Below are 20,803 nucleotides of genomic sequence, written 5' to 3' on the forward strand. Positions count from 1 at the left end.
TAAATTGCCTATTTTGAACCAAGGAGTGCCTGGAGCTCTTTCCTTTATTTAACGTTAAATTGAGCAGGAAAGGGATTTAGTGGAAATCTAAAATTCGGATTTCTGTAATTTGACCCTATAACTAAAAGTCTGCATGTGGGATATTGTGCTCAGAGGTCTTGGCAGTATTGGGATACACATAGTCCATAAAAATAAACCCACAAAATGACGTGTGGGAAAATAAATAAGATGAAATATATCGGATTGGTGGTGGCATGGTTGGTTGAAAACGGTCAAAATGTTCATAGTTACCCTGGTGGGTCTTCTTTCTACAGTTGTACACTGTTGTGTAACTATTTGGGATTCTGTAACTGCTATTCAACTTATTGTCTCAGAATTCCACATTTTGCAAAACTGTGGTTCAAAGACAGTAAACCTCTTTACCTTCCAAAAATTAATGCAAGTCAAGAAATATGAGGCTTTTTTATCAATTGAAACTAATAAGTGCAGCTATTATGAGTTATTTATCTTTAGTTGCAGTGAGTAATTGTATAGAAGTTATACGAGATAAAGGGAGAAAATGTTTGGCGGTGGGTTGGTTTTAATATTGTTTCCCATTTTTATGTTCTATTTTTTTTCTTCATAATTATAATGTTACGTATACAAATGGAATATCAGAAGAAAGTCCAATCTGTCCTTTAATAGACAATTTATAGTACGTATGGGTAGGTACTCTTAAAGAGAAAGTTGTACATTTATGGTGGGGGAAATTGCCAAAAAAGCCCCTTTCACGATTTTACAGCATTTGGCAAAAGGCTAAGTACCGAATGGCTCAAATTTATTGTTTGAAAAAGTTTTATTAGCGTGATATGCATTTAAAAAGAAGGGTGCTTGGTTACAGCCTTCAGCGTTCCTTTTAATTAGATTTTTCTATAATGAGGAAAACCATTATCGGCTTTGACTTGCCAAAATGACTCTGTAATACGTATGGCACATGTATGCAGTGTTTTCTGTGCTTCATATGGTCTAATTTGCAAACTCCAAGATGGATCATGAATGTAGGAATGCATTAACAAAATGACTGCAACTATTCACTATTACTTTTTTGTTTTAGGTGGTAAAATCGTGTCATGTTTCCAAAGACTTTATGAGTTCAGAAACTCAATATCACGTAAGGCTCTTCTATCGTAATATTATGGAGATATTCCAGACGAAGGTCTGAAGACATCCCTGTAAACAATGGATGAGGATTCAGTTTCAAACAGTCCTGTTACACCTCGCCAAGATAACTCAACAGTAATAAAAGCTCATGAAATTCAAGCTTCGCCACGGAAGTTATGTAATGGTTTGGATCATAAATGTGTTATTAGTGAGTCATATCTTGGTAAGTGTGAGATACGCAGCATGACTAATAGTTCAAATTGTTCTGGCAATGATAAGTGTCTTGAATCTAAGCTTCTAAAACACCAAAACAATCACACCAGAGAAAAAACATTTGCATGTTGTGAATGTGGGAAATCTTTTAAAAGAAAGTCATGTCTTATTGTACACAAAAGAATTCACACAGGAGAGAAGCCGTTTATATGTTCTGAATGTGGGAAATGTTTTGCCGCAAAGTCAGCGCTCTGTAGACACAAGAGTATTCACACAGGAGAAAAACCGTTTGCATGCTTCAAATGTGACAAACGTTTCTCTCAAAAGTCACAACTGTGGGAACATCAGAGAGCTCACCTGGGACAAATAAAATATACATGCTCTGAATGTAAGAAATGTTTTTCAGCAAAGCCAGCTCTTCGTCAACATGAGAGGATTCACACAGGAGAGAAACCTTTCCAGTGTTCTAAATGTGGGAAATGTTTTAGCCAGTATGCACATCTTCTTATACATCAGAGAAATCACACTGGAGAGAAACCATATGCATGTCATAAATGTGGTAAACGTTTTGCAGCAAAGTCAGCACTTGTTCGGCATGAGAAAACTCATACAGGAGAGAAAGCATATGAATGTCCTGAATGTGGGAAACAGTTTATGGAAAAATCTAGTCTTATAAGCCATGAGAAAACGCACATGGGAGAGAAACCTTTTGCTTGTTCTGAATGTGGGAAATGTTTTGCTGCAAAGTCTGCATTTAGTCGACATGAGAGAACTCACACAGGAGAGAAGCCATTTGCATGTTCTGAGTGTGGGAAATGTTTTATCACAAAGTCAGAGCTTAGCAGACATGAGCAAATTCACCAGCGAGGAAAGCAAACTTTTTTAACGTCCTAAACATAAAAAGGTTCTCCACAATACTTTAAAGGGGACATTTGCACCCAATTTATGCTGAGAAATAAATTTCTCCTTGTCTTCAATAAATGAGGATTTGTGACAGGTATAAGACATTAAAACCCATTGGAAATTAAGCCCTTACCGACGTTGGGGTATTCGATGATGTTCTAGAACGTCCTAAATTTTAATACAATATAGGAACGTCCTTTAGTTTTAATATAAGCAGGGTTAAATCATTGTTCATACCATGGAGCCCCACATATCTGTCTGCTGGGGCCATTTTTAGTTTCCCCAGACTCTTTGGTGAGCTGCATGCAGTGCCAAAAAATCAAAGCTGCACGCAACTTTTTATATAGACATGTACATGCCTATAAATAGATCACAGTGGGAGCAGGATAAAAGCCCTGCTCACACCAGGAGATCCAGGCATCAATGGATACATAGGGTTCCCTTCCATATACTGGGCCCATTTCTAGTGGCCCTCGACTGGCCGATGAGCTCTATGCAGTGCTGCATAGAGTCCTTTAACTCTGTGGTTAATACCGTTGCTGAGCAATTGCCCATTGCGCATAGTCTAGATTTAGGTTTGGTTTAAAACTTGGACAGTTACCTTCGTTCTTAGGGGGTTAATGTTGCCATACTGTAAAACCATGACAGCATTTTTAATACAGCACATATCTAAAACTGATAATATCTTATATATCTTTGCATGTCTACTTCATTGATTAGTTCTCTGTTTGGACTTTAGTGCCATGTATTGTTTAAAATATGTCTTATTACATCGAATAAAGTGAAATTATGTTTCAGTCATATTGAGAAGTTGCTTACTTTCACATATGTGCATTTATTTTTTTGGTTTGTGCACTTACTCACTAAACACCAGCTGCATAGCTCACAACATTAAATAGTTTTTTAACCCCTTAAGGACCAAACTTCTGGAATAAAAGGGAAACATGACGTGTCACACACGTCATGTGTCCTTAAGGGGTTAAACACCTGAATTAGGCAAAAGTAATAGGGATTTAGCTCCAGTATAGGATCATACATTGCGTAAGCCTGCCTCTACTCCAACGTATGCAGATCCCACTTTGAATGCTTGCTGTTAAGTATACTAGCCTCTATGCTTATTAGAAGCCGATAAACTGCAGATAAAAGTGATAGGCTGGAATTAAATTGAGGCCAAAATAAGCTTTGGTGGTGTCTCTTTAAAGGATCACTATAGTGTCAGGAAAACAAAGCGGTTTTCCTGACACTATAGTGCCCTGAGGGTGCCCTCACCTTCAGGGTCCCCCTCCCGTGCCGCTGAAGGGGTTAAAACCCCTTCAGCAGCTTACCTTAATCCAGACGTCGGCGCTGGTGACCTCAGCTCCCCTGTTTGACGTCAGCGGAGCCAAATGCGCATGCGCGGTAGTGCCACGCGCGCATTCAAAGTGTCCATAGGAAAGCATTTGTCAATGCTTTCCTATGGACGCTCTGCGTGATGGAGGCAAAATATGCCTCCAGCGTTGCAGATGCGCCTCTAGTGGCTGTCCGGAAGACAGCCACTAGAGACTGGATAAACCCCAAATGTAAACATAGCAGTTTTTTTCTGAAACTGCTATGTTTGCATCTGAAGGGTTAAAACCTGGGGGACCTGGCACCCAGACCCCTTCATTGAGCTGAAGTGGTCTCGGTGACTATAGTGTCCCTTGAAACAAGATATTGAATGTAAATGAATGGACAATATTTTTGTGAAAAGTTAGAATTGCTTCATATCTTTAAATTAGCCCTGCTTTACAGGAAGAGCAATGAACCCAGATATTGGGAGAGGGACCGGTTGTCTCCTCTCCGTGCAGGATACACTGCCGCTGGGGAGAGAGACCGGTTGTCTCTACTCCCAATAAATCCAACTGGGGTTGGGGAGAGGGACTGGTTGTTTCCTCTCCCTGCAGGAGACATTGCCGCTGGGGAGGGAGACTGGTTGTCTCTACTCCCAATAACTTCAACTGGGGTTGAGGAGAGGGACCGGTTGTCTCCTTTCCCTGCAGTATACACTGCCGCTGGAGAGGGGGACCGGTTGTCTCCTCTCCCTGCAGGATACACTGCTGCTGGGGAGAGAGACCGGTTGTCTCTACTCCCAATTACTCACACTGTGGATTAGGGAGAGGGACCGGCTGTCTCCTCTCCCTGCAGGATACACTCCCACTGGGGAGAGTCGAATTGTCTCTACTCCCAGTAAGGTACACTGCTGCTGGGGAGAGAACGATTGTCTCTACTCCTTGCAGGATACCTTGTTGCTGAACTGAGCTGAACAGGCGTGGTTACTTTGCTCCAGCTACCATTCCATGGTGACCAGTTGTATCAGGTCTTGCCCCAGGTCGTTCGCTCTAGGGATATACATCAAGGCTTCCCTGATGCTGTGGATGTCCCAGTGCCAATACTCTGCCAGACTTCCAAAGTCACCGTCTTCCTCAAAAGCCTCCCACAGAAAGCCCAGGCCATTGTAGTCCTCACCCTCTGGCATACTATCCTCAGTCATCCACTGCTCGCGCCGGGTTGCGTACCAGGCTAGTGCCCGGTAAGCCTCGTCCAGCCACAGCTCCTTCCAGACCAGGTCCTCAAGCTCTGTCACCCACTCCTCTAGAGGCTGCTTTCCCTGCAATCGCTGCTCCTCGCTTGGGAGGCTCTCTCTCGCCGATGCTGAACCTCCTCCAGGGCCTCATACCAGAGCTCCTTCCGAGTGGCATCTCTCTGGTCCAGTACGCCCTCTCTCCAGTCCAGTATGCCCAGGACCATCCTCTTGGGTCAAGTTGCGCTGTAGCCAAAAGGAAAAATGCCAGAACTACCCAAACCTGACACTCACCGGGGATTTGGGGGTTAATGAGTGACAGAGGCTTGGGGTCATATGTGGTCACTATCGACATTTTTTGGAATCCCATGACCACCTCTCTTCTTTAAAAATATTGAACATTGCTTGCCACCAAATCATGGCCTTTGTGAGTTAAAAAGATGCATTAGGTTAAGTGTGTGTAAGTGCCCCAACAATTTTTAATATTGTGAACTACGTGCTGGCAAAAAAAAAATCAGCTATTGGAGGCCAAGCATCAAAATCCCAATTTTCAAAACCAAAACTACCAGATTCCAAATGGGGCCCTGAAATTCACCAAAAATTAAAAAATAAATTACCTGAAATTGGGGCAGAAACTGGTAATAAAATAATGTAAAAAGCCTCTAGCTAAACACATTGGTTTGTCTTTTGTTCCCAATATGTACTTAGAAATCCAATATATCAAAACTTTTAACAGGAAAACCTTTTTTTTTTTTTTTTATATATATGTGGCCTACAGTGGCAGAGTGTAGGCATATGAGGTTCCAAAACAGCGATATCTATTTTCCTATACTTTTTCTTTTTTGAACTGGACTAGTTATCTAAAAATTGTAGATGTCAAAGCTATGAAAAGCGTATGCAAAATGTTTATGTCTGGTATAAAATGTTCTTTACAAAGCCGTGCACAGTACATGTTTGTATACTTAATGAGTTAGAGGAAAGTTACTGATGTAGAGAGCAAAAATGTAAAACTTGCTTGTCCTCAAAGTGTGCAACAGCCGTAAATGACAGCTCTCTAGAAACTTTGTTATAAGAAAAATAACCAAATCTTTTGTCATTAATCAAAAAGGATAATACATTTTACCAAACTCCACGCACACAGATCTAATAAATATTTTACCAAGCAGACAATTTATGTAAAAAAAAAAAAAGTAAATGTTTGAATTCTGACATTGAAAAGGTGCGTTCATTCTAGGGGTGTTAGAATGCTATGCCAATCCCGCATTATTATACCATTAATTACAGCACCAGGGACAGTGCTGTTCCTAATTCTGTAATGACAGGTTATACCCTGCACGGAGGTTTTGTACGGTAGTTAGCGGATATTAGAGGTGGTTAATATTGAAGTAGTGATGAACAATACTGCTTCAGGAATGCACAAGACTTGCTTCAGTGGATGTAGAGCTAATGGGTGCTATTAGACTGCACGAAACCAAGAATATTGATAAACAATCTTTTGTAATAGCACCCACATTGTCTAGTTTACCCCCAATTTAATTAAAATCCCACAAAACATCTGTAACGGAGCTCCCTGTACCCCAACTGGGTACCTCCGCCAAGGACCGCTTCCAAGCTGAAACGGGACAAACCACAGCACTTCTGCCCACGGGTACTGGAACCGCTCCCTCCTGGATCCGAATGGGGAACTCGCTCTATCCACCCCCAGGCACTGGATAAAAATCAGTCCTGGGAGCTCTAGTCCTAACAAGGACTTTCCCTATTGAATCCTCCACACTTGAACAGTGATTAGCCCTTTCCCCTCCCAGTAACCAGACATAATTCTAGGAGTACAAACTGGAATGTTTTAATCTGGACAGATGGCCTGCTTTTATACAATTTCAGACACAGTTAAGCACGCTCCTGACACTCCCTCTCCTGGACCATAGAGGCAGGGCCTTCTTTACTGCGGGGCAATCGGGGCAGCTACCCCGGGCCCAGTTACTCCTGGGGGGCCCGAAACAGCTGCACCGTGGGCCCCGCTGGCCTTAAGCATTTCTCCCAACCGCCGATGCAGCCGCATACTAAGAAGGCCCACCGGGTGGCCTATGCACTAAGGGCCACCCAGTGGGCTTCTGTCAGCAAGGGCCCGGTCTTGCGCTCTGGCGCTTTAAGAGCGCAACCGGGCCTTCTTGGATTTTGGCAGCTGCCTGGGAGGAAGTGACGGCCGCAAGTCACTTCCTCCCATAAAGAGAGAAGCCGCACGGGAGGAGGAAGAGGCAGGGCAGAGGGGGTCCTGCCTGTGTCTGTCAGTGTGTGTGTGTGTGTATCCGTGAATGTCTCAGTGTATGTCATTATGTCTGCCAGTGTATGTGTCAGTATGTCTGCCTGTGTCGGTCAGTGTATGTTTTAGTATGTCTGCCAGTGTGTGTGTGTGTGTGTGTGTATCTGTGAATGTCTCAGTATATGTCTATATGTCAGTATATCTGTCAGTGTATGTGTCAGTATGTCTGCCTGTGTGTGTCAGCGTTTGTGTCAGTGTGTGTGTGTGTGTGTGTCAGTATGCCTGTCAGTGTGTCTGTGAATGTATGTCAGTATGTCTTAGTATATGTGTGTGTCAATATGTCTGTCAGTGTATGTGTCAGCGTGTCAGTATGCCTGTGTGTGTATCTGTGAATGTCTCAGTATAAGTCTGTATGTCTGCCAGTGTGTGTGTGTGTGTGTCTCAGTATATGTCTATATGTCAGTATGTCTGTCAGTGTATGTGTCAGTATGTCTGCCTGAGTGTGTCAGTATGTCTGTCAGTGTATGTGTCAGTATGCCTGTCAGTGTGTGTCAGTATGTCTGTCACTGTGTCTGTGAATGTATGTCTTAGTATATGTGTGTGTCAATATGTCTGTCAGTGTGTGTCAGCATGTCAGTATTCCTATGTGTGTCAATATGTCTGTCAGTATATGTGTGTGTGTCAGCATGTCTGTTAGTGTATGTGTCTGTGTGTGTCCATATGTATGTCAGTGTGTGCATGTCTGTATCAGTATGGCTCTTTGTGTCAGTATGTCGTTGTGTGTGTTGGTGAATGTGTCAGCATGTCTGTCAGTGTGTCAGTATGTCTGTGTATCTTGCAGCATGTCTGTCAGTTTGTGTCTGCGTAAGTATGTCTATCAGTGTATGTTTGTGTGTCAGTTTGTCTGTATATCTGTGTGTGTATCTATATGTTGTCATTGTGTGTATCTCTGTGTGTGTGTGTGTGTATATATATATGTGTGTATCTGAATGAAGTCTGTGTGTGTATCTGTGTATCTGCAAGTGTGTCAGGTGTGTATATGTGTCTGTGATACTGCATGTGTGTCAGTGTTTGTATCTTTGTGTATGTCAAGATGTGTATCGGTGTGTCTGTATGTGTGTCAGTGTGTATCTGTATGTTGTCTTTGTGTGTTTCGGTGTATCTGTATGTTGTCAGTATGTGTATCTGTATGTTATTAGTATGTGTATCTATGTGTCATGTTGTGTATTTGTGTGTCTGTGTGTGTATATCTGTGTGTCTGCATGTGTTTCAGTGTGTGTATATATACATGTGTGTGTATATGTGCATACATCTCAACATTCACACGCTAACTCTACACACAAATACACCCCTGCATTCAAGCTTCAGCACTACCTACAAATACACGTCTGCGTTAAACACCAACATTATATGTATACACACCTCAGCATTTAAAAACCAACACTACACATAAATACATGCTTACATTCAAACGCCAACACCACATACAAATATATTCCATACAAAAACCTGTTTACATTAAAACCCACAAAAACTGCTTAGTGCTAAATACAAACCTGCAAACATGGATAATTGGTAGAACCCCAGCTGTCAATGCATTGCTGGAGTTGTACGACAGATGGGGATCTACCTTTTGTAAACATCCTTGCAATAGGGAGGCCCAAAAAAATATTCTTGCACCTCTCTACTTTAGGTTGCCACTGCGTTAAGGGTGATAACGTGATTGCACGACTCGGGAGGGTGTACAGGGTCCAGGGGGCCCAAGCAAATGCTTTGCCCAGGGTCCAATCAATATTAAAGACGGCCCTGCATAAAGGGGACTAGTTACTAGTTACAAGCTCCTCCTCTGTGCCTGAGAGATAATTGAGTCAGGAACTGAACTAACTCAATTATCTCCAGGCACAGAAAAATATACAATATTACAAAACCCACAAAATACCTTTAAAACACATAAAACCCCCACAAAAGTTACATCCCCTGATGTAACCCCGATCTGGGTGACCAACATATCCAAAAATCACCCAGATCGGTTCAGGGGTTTGAGATTTTTCTGGAAGTCATAATTTGACCAACCGCACACTTGGTTCTATGCCCAAAACAGTTCCAGGGGCAAAGTGGTAGTGGTCGGTCACATTCGGTAGTTTAAAAACTAACAAACCACCGAACATAGTCAATAGCCATACCGTGGAGCTTGTTCCCTTCATCCAGACGAACAATACCACCGAGCAGTGTTCTTCTAAGTTATATAAAACCGATCATGGAAGTGCAGCAGTGTTTGGGAGTTTCAGTGTCCGAAAATAGTTCCATGAACTCGACGACCAAACACCGCTGCCTTTGTTCAAGCAAACAAGATGGCCACCACCTTGTAGTTGTTCATACGAATTGCGGCCACCCAGATGAACGATTAGAACACTGGGGTTAGGATTGTTACAATGTATCCATTAGGCTTAACAAGCTCCCGGGTGGTCCATAGTTCATGCGGCTGTTTGGTTCAGGGGAATCACACAAACTAACCCAGTTAAATAGTCTCTTACAGGTTTACCTGGGGGGAAGGGAGGGAAATCACACAATAAATGCATATTTATCATTCTTTATTAATAACTAAACATGTTAGAAATAATAAAAAAAAAACTCTGGGGGTCAATATGACAACCACATTAAGATAAGGAAAGTTTAAAACCTTCCTTATGTCCCCACCTGCCATGCTTTAGGTAAGGGCATGTCTACTAGATAGCAAGCAGCCAATAGAAGTGAGACTTTTCTGTCAGAGTGCTCTGATTGGTTGGTTTACAAGTCAACCAATCAGAACCCTCTGACTGAGATTCCATAGTATGGGAAACCACTTATAAAGGCTTCTCCTGCCATGCAAGCTCAGGCTGAGTAGTGCCCTTAATGGGCCAGATTGGATTTAATTTTTATTTGTTTTTTTCCCCCCAATATTTTTTTGAAAGGTTGGGGGATGTTCATGTTCCAGGGTTTGATATATTAAAACCTCACTTATACTAATATGTGGGTTACGTTGACCTCCTAGGCTTTTTAAAAGGGATTTATACTAGTGCTGTAGTTGTTGTGATGCCGGGAGCACTATAGCCCTGTTCCCTATTGCTAAACAGTTTGCACCTTTACCTGGCTCCCCACCAGATTCCAATGTCTCCTGGTGTCTGGTGACTTACTTCTGGCTTCTGCAGAGCCACAAAAGCTAGAAGCAAAAGCTGTCGCCATTCATTGGATGAGAGCAGCAGCTGATCACTCTCAGTCAATGACTGACATTCTGTGCAACAAAAGTTGCCAAGAATTGACATTAGCCAGCCTTGAACTCTAATTCCAAAATGGCGGTTGACACTCCTATGACACTGCTGGAGGTGGAGCTACACCTCCGAGGCCTAAGGGATTAACCTCTGTATGTGCAGTGTTTCGAAGCAGAACAAGGCATATACGGACTCCAGGAACCACGACCACTTCAAATTACTGTGCTTGGAGTAACCCTATGACTATTTCCCCACTGGCTGTTATTGCTGGTAGTAGGCAAATATTCTTTAAAAAAAAAAAATAAAGCATTTCTAAATAGCTTTTAGCTGTCAAATCCCCAAAAACACATTTATCGAGGATTATTATATGTTAAATATAGATATCAGATTTCATATTTAAACCAATATTTACTGGCTTCTGATAAGCCTTTAAAGGCGGTAGTTAAATTGATCCAAACCAATAAAATGCTAATAGGGAGCCAATAAAGAGCAAAGAAAACATATCAGCTTGAATTACATTGAGGCCAAAAACAGAACATAAAATGAATAGTACTCTGAAAGTGGAATAATGTGATGACCAGTGTGGGGCTTGGTTAGGATTTTGGAATTTTGGAGAACAGCCACCCTTACTAGCACAACCCTCACGGGAGGCCTGGAACTGATGAGCTGAAGATTTGAATTAGATGGAATTAACATAATTGCTCAACATTTGATACAAGCAATATTCTCTATTTTATTTATCACTCTGCAGATTGATTGAATTGAGAAATACAGCAGAGACATACTGTATGTATGAACTGACTCCAATAGTGGGCTGCACTCAATTCTTCTACAGATGAAAATTGCAGAAGGTGAGTCCGTTAGCACTGTACTGCAGAAGTGGGGCAGCAGGCATTCTTTGTACGGGATCTTTGCTAGCCCAGCACTGTGTAGGATTGTTTTTGGGCTCATAGCCACAATCTCAGTGTCTCCTATGCCTGGACTGAACCACATAGATATTCACAGAACAGTGCAGTATCTAGGCTGACCCGACTGACAGACTGTACTAAGTATGTATATTGTCCCTGTAGGTGTTTGCAAGTGACTGCTGAATGACATTCATTACATACATACATACATTGCACATTCTTGTCATTAGTGGCAGTGGAGCTTGCAGTCTACGTGAATACTCCCTCATGCTGTGTAGGTCATACTAATGGAGATTTCAGGGGTAAATGATGTCATGCCTCGCAACTCCAGCAGTCTTCATCCATCAAACCCACATATTACAGAGCACCTTCCCCAATGAGTTCTCTGAGTTTCAAGCACATTAAAAGGCCTTCCAGTTGCCACCATGGCCAAATGTTGCCATCTCTTCCCAATGGTGGCAGACACACCACACATTCTCTTTTCACATATACCAGCAATTCCAATCTAAAAAATGCCAATTCTAGTGAGTCACACACACACACACACACAAACACACACACACAAACAAACACACACACACACACACACACACACTACCTCCCTTCCTTCTAAGCAGAATCGTATCCTATGTACCTTTAAGACACATTTATTAGGTGTGTAGTCTATGTATATTTATTTTTTATTTATAATTTGCTGTCATTTTACATTACAGTACATACGGGTACAGAACGTGTAGCTGGTGTACAGGCATTAAATTAACAAGTACAATGATTATGTATACATTAGGGCAAGACAAACGTTTAATTTTGGTGGTGGTAGTGTAATACATTCCTTGGTATTGACCCCAATATAAATCCGGAGTGATGACAAATAAAATAATGGTCAGTCAAACTTCAAGTCTGTTCAAACTTTCCTACATGTTGGTCCTAAAATAAAACAAGATCTTTCGATAGTTGCCTGATTTTTGTCAATCCTCCTGGCTCTAGCATAGAGTAGACTGATGGACTACCAAAAAGAGAGAGAAATCGGAGCAGATTTAGTGACAGCCGTTGTGGGAAAACTAGGTCACAGCACCATCACCCTATTATCATGCTATTCTAAAAATATTCACCTTTAGATTCCTGTGGGAAAGGAAGAAAATCAATTCAATGAGCAGTGTTAAGAACAATGCGGTATTAAAAGCAAACAGAAAGACGTGGATACAGTTCTCATCTCGATAAACCCTTCCTAACCTGCCCTGTTCCACTAGCAAAACAATATAAAACTGGCATGATACAGAAAATTAACAATAGTGGTATTCTTTTCTGCTAAATTCTATAAAAATTCTAATTTTCTACTCTTGTAACCAGCATGGTGTTTGAAATCCTCAGATTCATTTATACGGACTTCAGATCATTAATCGTGGCTCCTGATTCTCACCCAGGTGTTTTTCCATACACAGATTGCAATATGAAGTGGCTCGGTGAAGGTGGCAGTGAAGGTGTGAATATGTCGGATCGGGTCACAGAGCTCATAGAAGGACAGTTGCCCAACCCCGTAGTCCAGGAAAATCCCTAGTTTTTGAGATGAAGTTGTTTGCGGTAACCAGGCTACGTTGCTGTCATGTCTAACTGAATATTGATTATAACAGCCCTCCACACACCATGAATTTTTATTATTCCCAATTGCTGACTGTACTCCTTTCCTATCTATATTGTTGTAGGCCATCCCTACGCTCCAGTTCCCCGATTTACTGGTCTCCACTTCCCAGTAAAGTCTTCCCGATGAGAAACTCCTGGTGCTTAAAACCTGTGGATAATCCAGAAATCTCTCTGGCATTTTTGGTCGCTTTTGCTTAATTTCTGACCAGAATACAGTTTTCAAGTCACCAAATACATCTACATTAGAAGCAGCTGTGTTTACATCTAGTAATACGTTTAAACCAGTGTTTGAATTCAGTAGAAAATCTGAGGCTTCAGGCACATTATTTTGTCTCCTTGAATTAGTCACAATATCATCTAAACCTTTGTGTAAAGTCACTGAAATGAGACTAACATCCAGGTAACCCACAGCACAAACCTGTTTATCATATCTCTTTTTGTCCTCACTGCCTCGTTCATTTGTACTATAAAGGTCAGCGCTGTCTGATCTCCGTCCTTGTAAGACAGTTAATGGGTCCGTCGTGTTGCACAGCTCCTCAATGTGACCCATCTTCCTTGACAGCTCCTGCTTCTCTATTTCCAGCTGCCGGATTAGATCTGAGACTCGGATGGAGACCTGCTCTTCCTGCCTGGAGATCTCACTCAGGACTCGCTTCTCTAGAGCTTCTAGTTGTTCTCTGATATATTTGATTAGCACAGTAGCTTGTGCAGTTACATCAACTACTTTTTCATGTATTTTTCTCCTGTGCTCCTGCAGACTATGGACTGTATTCTCAGCCTCCTCTCTCTTTATGGTCAATTTCTTCAGAACATTTCTCAATTCCACCTTCTTCTTCTCAGCGGCCTCACTGAAAGTCTCCAATTGATGATCAATGTGCTCTTCATCCTGGATGCAAGATGCACATAGGTACGTGGCGTCTCCAGAACAGTAATACTCAATGACCTGCTTGTGAATAGAGCATTTTATGTTTTGAAAGAACGTTTTGGGTTCAGTTAAGATGTGCTCTGCTGAGTTGTTGTGGATCTTCAGGTGATTTTCACACAGAGAATCTTCACATAGCAGGCATGTTTTAATAGCAGTTATAGCTGAGTCACAGTACGAACAGAAAATCTCAGCTTTCTCCTGCTCAGGGTGAGCTGATATGAAACCCTCCTGTACGGGGTGTTTCTGAAACTCTGCTCTGCATTCAGGACACCTATAGGCTCCGGATCCCTCCTGTGTGTCCAGCACATCCCCGATACAGACCTGGCAGAAGCTGTGTCCACATGTCAGGGTTACAGGATCTGTATAAATACTCAGACAGATGGAGCAGGTCAGCTCGTCACTCAGACCAGCAGACGCCATGACTGAAGGGAGGAAGAAGGAATAAAGGGCAAAGTCCGTTTTTATGTTATAAAGCCAGTGTGCTATCTAAGTACAGATAGAGTGTGTGTAGATATGATTTCAAGCACTGTAGATTGATAAATATTAACTCTATTAGCCATGCTTTATTAAAGGGACACTACAGGCACCCAGACCACTTCATCTCATTAATGTGCTCCTCTGACACTGTCCCTGTCCCCCTTAGTCCTGTAATGTAAAACATTGCAGTATGAGAAAAGCTGCAACGTTTACAGACAGCAACTACAAAGAAACATAGAATGTGACGGCAGATAAGAACCTTTGGCCCATCTAGTCTGCCCAATTTTCTAAATGACTAGAGGCACTTCCTGGAGTTTCATGAATTTCTGGAGTTTGAATCTGTGAAACGAAACTGGATGTCCTCACGCTCTGCATGAGGACATCTGGCATCAAGGAAAACTCCATAGGAAATTACTGAGCATTGCTTTCCAATGAAGAAGGCCTCTGTTGAAGACTTACGTCTATCTTCTGTCCGTACTCCCACCTTCTCGAGGGCTGCACCATTCCGTTCTGGATTGCTCATCCAGTCTCCACTCCTTCAAATAATCATTAAAAACCCACTTCTTCATAAAAGCATATCAATTAAACTGTTTATAGCTCCCGACTGATTCCTCTTCTACAACTGTCATTAATCTAATACTATCCTTACCTTTTGTGTCACTTTACCCCACTCCCTCTAGCATGTAAACTCACTGAGCAGGCCCTCAATCCCTCTGTTACTGTGTCACTTTACCCCACTCCCTCTAGAATGTAAACTCACTGAGCAGGGCCCTCAATCCCTCTGTTACTGTGTCACTATACCCCACTATCTCTAACATGTAAACTCACTGAGCAGGGCCTCAATCCCTCTGTTACTATGTCAAAATACCCCACTCCCTCTAACATGTAAACTCACTGAGCAGGACCCTCAATCCCTCTGTTACTGTGTCACTATACCCCACTCCCTCTAATATGTAAACTCACTGAGCAGGCCCTCAATCCCTCTGTTACTGTGTCACTATACCCCACTCCCTCTAACATGTAAGCTCACTGAGCAGGGCCTCAATCCCTCTGTTACTGTGTCACTATACCCCACTCCCTCTAACATGTAAACTCACTGAGCAGGCCCTCAATCCCTCTGTTACTGTGTCACTATACCGCACTCCCTCTAACATGTAAACTCACTGAGCAGGCCCTCAATCCCTCTGCTACTGTGTCACCATACCCCACTCCCTCTAGCATGTAAACTCACTGAGCAGGCCCTCAATCCCTCTATTACTGTGTCACTATACCCCACTCCATCTAACATGTAAACTCACTGAGCAGGGCCCTCAATTCCTCTGTTACTGTGTCACTATACCCCACTCCCTCTAATATGTAAACTCACTGAGCAGGGCCCTCAATCCCTATGTTATTGTGTCACTATACCCCACTCCCTCTAGCATGTAAACTCACTGAGCAGGCCCTCAATCCCTCTGTTACTGTCACTATACCCACTCCCTCTAACATGTAAACTCACTGAGCAGGCCCTCAATCCCTCTGTAACTGTGTCACTATACCCCACTCCCTCTAACATGTAAACTCACTGAGCAGGGCCCTCAATCCCTCTGTTACTGTGTCACTATACCCCACTTCCTCTAGCATGTAAACTCACTAAGCAGGCCCTCAATCCCTCTGTTACTGTCACTATACCCCACTCCCACTAACATGTAAACTCACTGAGCAGGGCCTCAATCCCTCTGTTACTGTGTCCCTATACCCCACTCCCTCTAGCATGTAAACTCACTGAGCAGGCCCTCAATCCCTCTGTTACTGTCACTATACCCCACTCCCTCTACCATGTAAACTCACTGAGCAGGGCCCTCAATCCCTCTGTTACTGTGTCACTATACCCCACTCCCTCTAACATGTAAACTCACTGAGCAGGGCCCTCAATCCCTCTGTTACTTTGTCACTATACCTCACTCCCTCTAACATGTAAACTCACTGAGCAGGCCCTCAATCCCTCTGTTACTGTGTCACTATACCCCACTCCCTCTAACATGTAAACTCACTGAGCAGGGCCCTCAATCCCTCTGTTACTGTGTCACTATACCCCACTCCCTCTAACATGTAAACTCACTGAGCAGGGCCCTCAATCCCTCTGTTACTGTGTCACTATACCGCACTCCCTCTAACATGTAAACTCACTGAGCAGGGCCCTCAATCCCTCTGTTACTGTGTCACTATACCCCACTCCCTCTAACATGTAAACTCACTGAGCAGGCCCTCAATCCCTCTGTTACTGTCACTATACCCCACTCCCTCTAACATGTAAGCTCATTGAGCAGGCCCTCAATCCCTCTGTTACTGTGTCACTATACCCCACTCCCTCTAGCATGTAAGCTCATTGAGCAGGGCCCTCAATCCCTCTGTTACTGTGTCACTATACCCCACTCCCTCTAACATGTAAACTCACTAAGCAGGACCCTCAATCCCTCTGTTACTGTCACTATACCCCACTCCCTCTAACATGTAAACTCACTGAGCAGGCCCTCAATCCCTCTGTTACTGTGTCACTATACCCCACTCCCTCTAACATGTAAACTCACTGAGCAGGCCCTCAATCCCTCTGTTACTGTGTCACTATACCCCAACTCCCTCTAGCATGTAAACTCACTAGCAGGGCCTCAATCCCTCTGTTACTGTCACTATACCCCACTCCCTCTAGTATGTAAACTCACTGAGCAGGCCCTCAATCCCTCTGTTCCTGTGTGTCCAACTTGTCTGGTTCCAACTACATGTCCGTTCGTCCACCCACTGTTAAGCGCTGCAGAATTTGGTGGCGCTCTATAAATAATAATAATAATAATAATAATAATAATAATAATAATGCATGGTACCTGCCACGCATGCACATTAGATCCCCCCATCAGCTAATGTCTTAGGAACGGAGCATGACCCAGCTCCAAGGGACATCAGCGCTGGAATCCATATTCGTATTTCTAACACTAAAGTTTTCATTAATTAAAGTAAATAATTCATAACAAATGACTCCGAGCTTGTTAAATCAGAGGAATCCATGTGCAGTTACAGTCAGTGTATATGATGACAATGTATATACTTCTTTTTTTGTTACCTCTTAGAGACACTTGCCATCCTTCCATGTGGCCAACTGAACCAGTATTTTTACACCATTAAGGTTGCTGATGTTTGCAATCAAAATATAGTTCCAACATCAATAGTTCCATAGATGTCATTTGTTTGCAAGGATCCTGCACTGAAGAAACTACATGGTTAATAGAATACTAAACTCTGCTTCTCCATGAACTGTTTGCACTTTGAGCAAAGGTTAGTTTTATGAGATTAAAGGGACTTTGACTTGTTTTTTTTCTTTCCTGCTTTCAATGATGGCGTTGGTCGATGATCTGACCTGCTCCATCTGCACGGACATTTATACAGATCCTGTGACCCTGACATGTGGACACAGTTACTGCAATGTCTGCATCAACAAAACATGGGACAACCAGGAGGAGAGAGAATATTCCTGTCCTGAATGCAGACACAGGTTTAGAATAAGACCTGAAGTCAGGAAAAGCCTGAAATTGTGTAACATAATAGACAATTTCCATCAATCTTCTCAGCAAGATCAGAAAGAGACTTGGAATATCTTCTGTACTTATTGTGTTCATTCTCCTGTACCTGCTGCCAAAGCATGTCTCCATTGCAAAGCATATCTATGTGATAACCATCTGAGGGTCCACAAAGGACACCAGGTGGAGACTCTGATTGAGGTTTCACAGAGGAAGAAAGGTGAACTGAAAAATATCCTGAAGAAAGTGGATTCAAAGACACAGGAGACTGAAAGAAAAGTCCAAAATCTGCAGGACCATAGAAAAGAAGTGCAAGTAAAGGCAAGTGGTTTAAAAGAGTGTGTCACTGCCCTGCTTAGAGATATCAGGGAACAGCTAGCAGCTCTAGAGACGCGAGTCCTGACTGTGATCTCCAGGCAGGAAGAGCAGGTCTCACACCGAGTCTCAGATCTAATCCGGCAGCTGGAAATTAAGAAGGAGGAGCTGTCCAGGAAGAGGGGTCACATTGGGGACCTGTGTAACATGACGGACCCACTGATGTTCTTACAAATACAGAAATCACAAAATAATGACAACTACAAAGTTATGGAACGAGAATATGAAGACAGAGCGAATGATGATAACAACAGCCATGCAGCAGGAGATCTGGATATGGGATTGATCTCAGGGATATTACGTGGAGGCTTAAATATTATTATAAATTCTGCAAAAATGCACAATGACATACAGGAGACTTCACCGCTGTTAATGGATGTCACCACGGCTTCTGATATATTGCTCGATGTGAACACAGCTGGTAATTATGTAGCTCTATCAAATGACTTAAAGACTATATGCAGACCAGAAATAAACCAGAAGCGCCCAGAAACTCCCGAGAGATTTCAATATTACCCCCAGGTTTTAAGCACCAGGAATATTTCCACAGGACGACATTATTGGGAGATAGAGACCAGTGAATCAGGAGGGTGGATCGTAGGGATGGCGTATCCAAGCATAGATAGGAGAGGAGACCAGTCAGTAATTGGCCATAATATTAAATCATGGGGATTAGAAATGTGCAATAATAATTATTCAGTTATACATAATAAGAATGAGATCCTCTTACCTTGCAGACCTTCCAGTCAGAGATTAGGGATATCCCTGGACTATGAGGCTGGACGGCTGTCCTTCTATGAGCTGTGTGACCCGATCAGACACTTACACACCTTTACTGCCACCTTCACAGAGCCGCTCCACATTGGATTCTGGGTAGGGGTAAATACATGGGTGAGAATCACGTGAACCAGGGGGTAGGATTAGTAATCAAACTATTAATGCAAATGGATCTTCTGTTGGTGCGCTTAACCTGACATATTATTATAAGATAAATGTATGTATATAGTTTTTTTTTTATCTGGTACAGTTTCTGTCTCCCATTATATCTTTATTTTATTTTTTTTGTATTTTTTTAGATATGCCTGAATTCAGCAGTAGCATCACATAAACAGTACATGCATACGCTGACATTAAAATGTTCATATATATATAACCAATCAGGGCGATGGTTCCTGCAGACAGAGTAAAAGAGGAGAAAGGAATGAGATGGGTGGAAGAGAGAGATAGTGGGGGCCAATGCATGTCTCCTGTACGGCAGTAAGTGTCAGAGCTAGTCCGTCCCTTGTTAGATTTCTGATTGCAGACACACATTGTTCCTATTTGGTCCCGTGTCCCAATCTCTCCCCATTTTACCTTCTCTGATTTCTCCTGCAATGTGGAACCGAGTCAGATTCTAAGTATGGTTATCCTGGGTTACTATCGGTGCCCCTATGGTATATAACTTGCATTCTACATAATAACTGATAATAAACTCCCACTTCTAAATCTGTATTTCTTAATTTTTTGGTTTCTTTTTCTCATTTTTGTTCTGACTGTCTTACTTAAAGAGGAAGAGTCACTTCTCAGGATTTACAATATTAAAAAGTAAGAAGTGAAAAATGAATTTAATGTAGAAATTCCCCCCTCTTTATCCTGCACCTGGGCACGTCCATCTTACTCACCTGTCAATCATTAGATAAAGAAAAATGAATGAAGCAATAAATAGGATTGCTGGACAGAAATAGTAGGGGTAAACCCATAGAGCTAAATGGCAAACAAGAAGAAACAGAGCTGTCCAGTGACCAAAATATGTGTAAAAATTTACTTTTAATTAGATTCAGAATTTAAAAAAAGAGCTGGAAAAATACCTAGCTCTAGGACAAATATGGATATCAAGTACTACATGAACCCAATCAGAGAAGAAAGGGGGAACAAAGAGGGTGAGAAAAAATAAATAAATAAAAATACAGAAAATATTGTCCCTGCTATACTGATAAATAGAAACAGAGAAAGTAGTGGCTGATTTCCAATGGACAGAGATACTCTACACTAATAAACTAAAGATGAAACAACTGTGACTTAGGTCATCTAAACAGAGTATCTAATTTGTCAAAAGGAAAAGAGAGAGGATATCTGTTGTAAAATAACAATATGGTAATGTATCGAACTGAGACAATAATATAACCAAGGTTAATGCTAAGTCTAACTTGGTTGGTGTTTATTGTGTGTATGGAGACGTTTATGGTGTGTGAAGGTTATGTGTTTAAATGGAGGCTGTAACGGCACCCCCAGGCATAAAAGGGTTAAACCGCCATTTAGTAGATCTTCCCTTCGAGAGACACAGGCACAGCACTGCAGAACACCAAACTACCGAACTTGATACAAGGGAATGCTCCAAACTCCCGAATTGGAACCATACGAATAGCTGCTAGCAGACGAACAGGAAAAGCACCCAAGCGGCTTACACTCCTGGCAAACAGTCTCTAACAGCATACAGTAAATCCCCCCAAAAACAAGACAAGGCTCCGTGTTGAGGGTCAAGCAGTTGTCTGGTTTGTTGAGGGCTACCTGCCCAGTATTTATGCAGGTCTCCCACCTGGTGGACACTCCCCTAGGGGACCAGATTGAAGACTGGGACACAAAT

The 20,803-nt window shown here is 42.4% G+C and overlaps 3 protein-coding genes across 3 annotated transcripts; 2 read left to right on the plus strand and 1 right to left on the minus strand.

The window, feature by feature from the left end:
* The first annotated feature begins 1,218 nt into the window (after window positions 1-1,218).
* LOC134574865 (gastrula zinc finger protein XlCGF17.1-like) lies at window positions 1,219-2,624 on the plus strand. The gene has a single exon (XM_063433916.1). It carries the CDS (start codon window positions 1,219-1,221, stop codon window positions 2,245-2,247), a length of 1,029 nt encoding a protein of 342 aa, XP_063289986.1. The 3' UTR covers window positions 2,248-2,624.
* A 9,389-nt stretch (window positions 2,625-12,013) lies between these two features.
* Window positions 12,014-14,231, minus strand: LOC134575245 (E3 ubiquitin/ISG15 ligase TRIM25-like). The gene has a single exon (XM_063434503.1). The coding sequence runs from the start codon at window positions 14,195-14,197 to the stop codon at window positions 12,608-12,610; it is 1,590 nt and encodes a 529-aa protein (XP_063290573.1). The 5' UTR covers window positions 14,198-14,231; the 3' UTR covers window positions 12,014-12,607.
* Window positions 14,232-17,622: 3,391 nt separating this feature from the next.
* On the plus strand, window positions 17,623-19,147 carry LOC134575258 (E3 ubiquitin/ISG15 ligase TRIM25-like). The gene has a single exon (XM_063434520.1). It carries the CDS (start codon window positions 17,623-17,625, stop codon window positions 19,084-19,086), a length of 1,464 nt encoding a protein of 487 aa, XP_063290590.1. The 3' UTR covers window positions 19,087-19,147.
* Window positions 19,148-20,803: the final 1,656 nt, after the last annotated feature.

The sequence above is a fragment of the Pelobates fuscus genome, chromosome 10 (assembly GCF_036172605.1).
Source record: "Pelobates fuscus isolate aPelFus1 chromosome 10, aPelFus1.pri, whole genome shotgun sequence".
NCBI lineage: Eukaryota > Metazoa > Chordata > Amphibia > Anura > Pelobatidae > Pelobates > Pelobates fuscus.